We start from the raw sequence: 5,140 nt of genomic DNA, 5'->3' as shown, positions 1-5,140 counted from the left end.
GGCGAGCCGGAGCAGCACCTCGCGGCGGCATGAATGCGTCCACATCCTCAGAGGAGACGCCCGTTGGACTGATGGTTTTCCTAGTGTTTTTGTTTCGGACCCTGCAATCAGTCCGACATAGCGAACGCTTCTGGGCGCATCTCAAATTTAGATTGGATATGAGGATGCCGGTCAGTCACAGCGTATGAGACCGTAACGAGGAGCCCGTCTAGGTCAGTTTCTTTTTACCGGTCAGCGACCAAGCCGTCCGTCCAGGCTATATGAAGGGTTTGGGGAGCCAGGGTGTTGATGCACTTAGGCCGGGCACACAGAGCTCTCGTATGAAAGACAGCGCGATCTCAGGTCCATGTGCCGTGCCGGATCCGATCGCCAGAACGTGCATCCACATGCCCATCAAACACAGGCACCAGATTACTACTCCCTCAGAGGTGCCAATACAAATCGCAGATCCAGATCAGTACTGAGATCAAGATTGCTACTTCCAAGATGTCCATCGGTTCATGCAACAAACCTACCCGGGACAGGCACGTGAGGGCGACACTTGAACATCTGCTGACACATGCATCTGATCTGGATAGATATTAGGCAGATCTACAGAAAGGTCACGACGCTCCGCTGACACGACAATGGATGGACGGAGCCGCCACCATGCTCTGGAGAACTCCGACGAGACCCACATCTCTTTCTACAATCACGTCACCAACTTTCGACATTGTTCGACTAGCAAACAGGAAAAAGGACCAATCAAAAGGTGAAACAGATACCACTACAAGGCTGGCTTCCTGAAGCAAGGAGAGAGATCTCTACACTTCGATGCTACAAAAAGATCCTCACACCTTGCGCGCCAAGGTAACCAACCCAACTAACCACAACGCCTTACGAACACAAACAGGCTAAAAAGGTTAGCTTCTCCGGTGCCGCCTGGGGCCGTCCGTCGACGACGCCAGCAGCGGCAGCACGCAAAGAACGACGCCAGAAACACCTGCCAGCATCGAGGAAGAAATCCGTCAAACTCTTCTTAGCTTGATGTTGATGGCTTGACGCTCATGAGCACTTTAATTGCGTCTTAAGGAGGACAAGGCCCAATTACCCTGTATGCAGAATTAAGTTTCTTGAGCTGCAGCTCGTGGAGTCAATCAAGAACTTAGAGATGCCGCCTTGCACATGTCTCTGCTGGATCTGTTGTACTTCATGTGGCTCTTGACGAGCTGGCCAGCGGCGAGAGCGGATAAGAGGGACAACTCGCCGGCGAGAACCCCGCCTGCCACCACGGTGGCCAGGAGCCTCGCGTTCGATCCTGGCGATTCCCTGTTGGCGCCTTTCACGCCCAGCAGGTCCAGGCATGCAGACTGTGACGCCAACTGAGTCCCACCACCAACTGTGCCCACCTGCATTTTCAGTAAATAACAATCACAACATGTCGACCACTCGTCATATTCTCAAATGTTATCAAACAAGTCATCCTACACAGCTCAGCATGTTCTCAGAAACAAACAAACAAACAAACAAATAGCGGATATATATAGGAAAAATGTGTCTCACCCTAGCAACACAAAGCACAAGACTAAGTAATCGACAATTAGCCTGCTCAAGACAACAAGTAGCTAAGTAGGAAAACAAGGCATCAGAAAATATTCCTTTTCTACTGGAAAGATTCCTCTGATATGAATCGGCTGATTGAGCTGACGAAGTATAGTTGGATCTTATGTAGCCAAAATATATTTTCTGTTACGAACTATTCAAGCGAAAATCCGCATCTGAGCCCGGGGATGGGTATAATTTCTGTTACGAACTATTCAAGTATATAACAAAACACTGTTCTATAATATAGCCAGAGTGCTAGGCCATATGAGGAGATACAGTTAGAGTTGATACACCACCTTTTCTTTAATAAATAGGTGCTCGATGGGGATGGGCACTTATTCGAACGAGCAACAATACATGTATAAGGATGTGGACGTATTAAGTATTAATTAACCCATTAGGGACCGTAAGTTAGGTGCAGAGCATTTCTCACAAATCAAATTATAGTGGGACCTAAAAAAACTGTAGTTGATGATCATCGTCAGCACAATGCCTGGATATACTGATAACGGAACAAATAAAAACAATACAGTTGCATACCTCAATAGAGGGCATAGTGACAGATATGTGGAGATCTTTGCCATCATTTACAGCTTCCAACATTGTGATGCACTGAGAACTTTCCACATTTTGTGCAGGGTCCTGGCCAGTGGCTATGAAGATGGCTGTTACAATATTGCTTGCATGGGCATTGAACCCCCCAAGAGCTCCAGCAACAGCTGAGCCAGCAAGATTCTTGATCACATTTAGTTCTACTAGAGACTGCACATTGGTTTTCAGAACCTTTTTCACAATTTCCTCCTTGATTACCGCCTCACAAACCACAGACTTGCCACGCCCCTCGATCCAATTTACAGCGGCTGGCTTCTTGTCAGAACAAAAGTTACCTGGTTTCAATAACCAAAAGATACTAATCAGATTGGAAAAATATATGAAAACACAGAGATCTGTTTTTTTACTTATACAATGCACATAATTATGTTAATCATATCGCTGTATATTAATATATAGCCAAATATGATATGAAAGATGACTAGGCTGTTCTTTCCCCATACAAGACAACATGGATCGGGTTCCACTATCAAAATGATAGCAGATGGATCGGTGTTAATTTGTGTAAAAACAAAAGGGCCCAGTGATGTGCCGGCTTCAAATATTCATTCTTGCATAATTATTCTTGCAGCTTACGCACTTTGTCCTGAACCTTCTACATGCTTGAAGTTAAAAGAATAAAGGTGGTTCCAGATACTCAAAGTTGGTATACTTATTAAAGTCAATATCATTTTTGACTCATCAGGAATCTTGCATTAAAGATATATCTTCTTACCAGAAGCCCTTTCAAAATCTTCCTAATGCATCATGGCAAGTATCATATGTAATTGAACAATCTTACGGTATGCCAAGTTGGTTCAGTGGTAATTTCATTTTATAAATGGTATATTTTGATTGAACATGCCAATGTTCACCATATGTTGTCCATAAGCTCAACCTGATAATTCAATAGTGCGCCAACTTATCCTTGTTAATCCTTGCTGAAAACGGGCCCTAACTATGTGTATCATCAAATGGCCACTCTGCTTATTATATGAAGGTTTTTTTGTTTCAGTAAGCCATAGTCTGTCTTGGGAAATAAAGGTTGTGACTAGGAATTTTATTCTGAAGAGAAGATTAGGTGACTCAAGTGAAGTACAGTAGTTCGTGGTGGCAAAGGGAAGCAAACCTGATATGCTAATGACATCCATGTCAGGGAAGTCATCCTGGAGGTAATCCAGCACGTTCTGCACGCCCTTGGAGATCATGTTCATCCCCATGGCATCCCCTGTGCTGCAGCTGAATCTCATGTACAGGTTCCTCCCGGCCATCGCGCACTGCACTCCCTGCAGCCTCCCAAATCTGCTCGACCTGCTCGGATATCATATTTTCCAGACAGTTAGTTACCGCGTTGTGACCTACAAAGGAGAAATATTTGACAAGTAATACTTGTACCATCATCCTGCACCAGAATTCCAGAAATTCAAATCTTAAATAGTATATAGAGTAATTAATATTGATTTAGGCACGTGACTTCAACCTCAGAGACGTATCGTCGAGCACAAGCTGGGCGTTAATACAATGCCATATGTTGCATCATAAGTTCGTCGTCGTATAGTACTTGGTGATGACTGATGAGTGTTGGTGTACCTGTTGAAGACAACGGACAGCGTATCGAAGTTGGCGGGGTCCTCCAAGAAGGCCTTGAGCTCGGCGGCGCGGCGCGCGGTGGGGAAGCGGGCGACGGGAGCGCGCGTCATCGCGTCCCGGAGCACAACGCTGGTGGCGCCGCCTGACTCGGCTATGGCCTTGCAGCCGCGGTTGGTGCTGGCGACGAGGCAGCCCTCGGTGGTCGCCATGGGTACGTAGAACCGCTGGCCGTCGAGCAGGAGCGGCCCGGCGATGCCCACGGGGAGCTGGACGTACCCCACCGGCAGCTCGCAGCACTGCCCGAGGATGGACGCGTAGTCGAAGCCGTCCAGCGGGAGCCCCTCGATCTGCCGCCCCGTGATCCGCCGCACCGCCTCGCGCCGGAGCCCCGCGGCGCGCCGGCAGTCGCCGAGCCTGGTCTCCAGCACGTAGGAGGGCACCTTCCCGGCGACGACGGAGGCCACAATCTCCTCGTCCTCCTCGGGCATTTTCTCTGGCACCACCGCGTCGGAGCCCCCGAGAAGCCCGCATTGCGCCGGCGCCGGCGCGGCGGGAGGGCCGACCAGGAAATCCTCGTCCTCGTCGCTGGACGAGACGATGGACTGCACAAAGGCGATGCCGAAGAAGCTGAGCAGGTAGATGAGCGAGGCGACGAGGCCGAAGATGGAGAGAATCTCGGTGAGGTCGACGACGTGGAGCGGCGTGGAGGAGCGGATCTTCTCGCGCCACCGCCGCATCAGGTAGGCGAGCGAGGCCGCGAAGAGCGCCGAGAAGATGAGGTTCGTGTGCCGGATCGGCAGCGGCAGCGCGTCCCCCGCCTGGAGCACCCGGGGCGCCCCCGCCTGGCCCACTGCCGGCGGCGGCGCCCTCCTCTGCCTCTGCCGCACATCCATGCGTGCGCGTGCGCGTCGGAGTCAAACGGGGGCGAGGTGGGCACGGCTCGGCCGCTCGGCGTGTGAGTGGGGTGGTGGCCGTGCCGCGAGAGGGAGCGGGTGTTTCGGGGCCTCGGGATGCGCCCGCCTCGGCCTTTTATTGGCACTGTCAGTGGCAGTGGCAGCCCACATGCCCGGTGCGCTTACCGCGCGGCGACCCACCTGACGCTGAGGCTGGGCCCGCTCGCTCGGCCGACATGGGCCGTGTGGCCTTGCTCTCCCCTTCGGTTTGTCCGACGCGTACACGTACTCTCTTTGGACTTTGTAATAAAAACGAAACTTTTTGCTACGTGACACGCCCACCTGCCAACTGCGGATTCGCAGTAATAACACGAGTAAAATCTGGAACGATGCATTTTCTATATCCCTATCTCTACTATACTTTAAAAAAAGTAAGGTTCTTATTTCATCTTTCTTCACATCACCCCTCGTCCAACTTTCCT

The 5,140-nt window shown here is 50.5% G+C and overlaps 1 protein-coding gene across 2 annotated transcripts; it reads right to left on the bottom strand.

Moving 5' to 3' along the window:
* Window positions 1-541: 541 nt before the first annotated feature.
* HMG1 (hydroxy methylglutaryl CoA reductase 1) lies at window positions 542-4,783 on the bottom strand. 2 transcript variants are annotated; one of them, XM_048684687.2, is made up of 5 exons: window positions 3,766-4,783; window positions 3,305-3,486; window positions 2,125-2,471; window positions 1,091-1,388; window positions 542-982 (listed from the first exon to the last, which is right to left on the bottom strand). In XM_048684687.2, exons 1-4 carry the CDS (start codon window positions 4,656-4,658, stop codon window positions 1,137-1,139), a joined length of 1,674 nt encoding a protein of 557 aa, XP_048540644.1. In that variant the 5' UTR covers window positions 4,659-4,783; the 3' UTR covers window positions 542-982; window positions 1,091-1,136. The 2 variants fall into 2 exon arrangements, with proteins under 2 accessions (XP_048540644.1, XP_048540643.1); XM_048684686.2 differs by having other exon boundaries at window positions 542-1,388.
* Window positions 4,784-5,140: the final 357 nt, after the last annotated feature.

Source organism: Triticum urartu, chromosome 7A (genome assembly GCF_056163025.1).
Source record: "Triticum urartu cultivar PI428250 chromosome 7A, HENAU_Tu73, whole genome shotgun sequence".
Taxonomy (NCBI): Eukaryota; Viridiplantae; Streptophyta; class Magnoliopsida; order Poales; family Poaceae; genus Triticum; species Triticum urartu.
The sequence above is the reverse complement of the archived record's forward strand: the minus strand, read 5'-3'. Positions and strand labels throughout refer to the sequence as shown.

Bases quoted from the DNA above. Each gene is read 5' to 3' on its own strand.
- HMG1 (XM_048684686.2), bottom strand. From the start codon at position 4,658: ATGGATGTGCGGCAGAGGCAGAGGAGGGCGCCGCCGCCGGCAGTGGGC. The intron at 3,487-3,765 runs GTACACCAACAC...ATATCCGAGCAG, and splicing joins CTGTCCGTTGTCTTCAACAG to GTCGAGCAGATTTGGGAGGC. The intron at 2,472-3,304 runs GTTTGCTTCCCT...TATTGAAACCAG, and splicing joins GGATGTCATTAGCATATCAG to GTAACTTTTGTTCTGACAAG.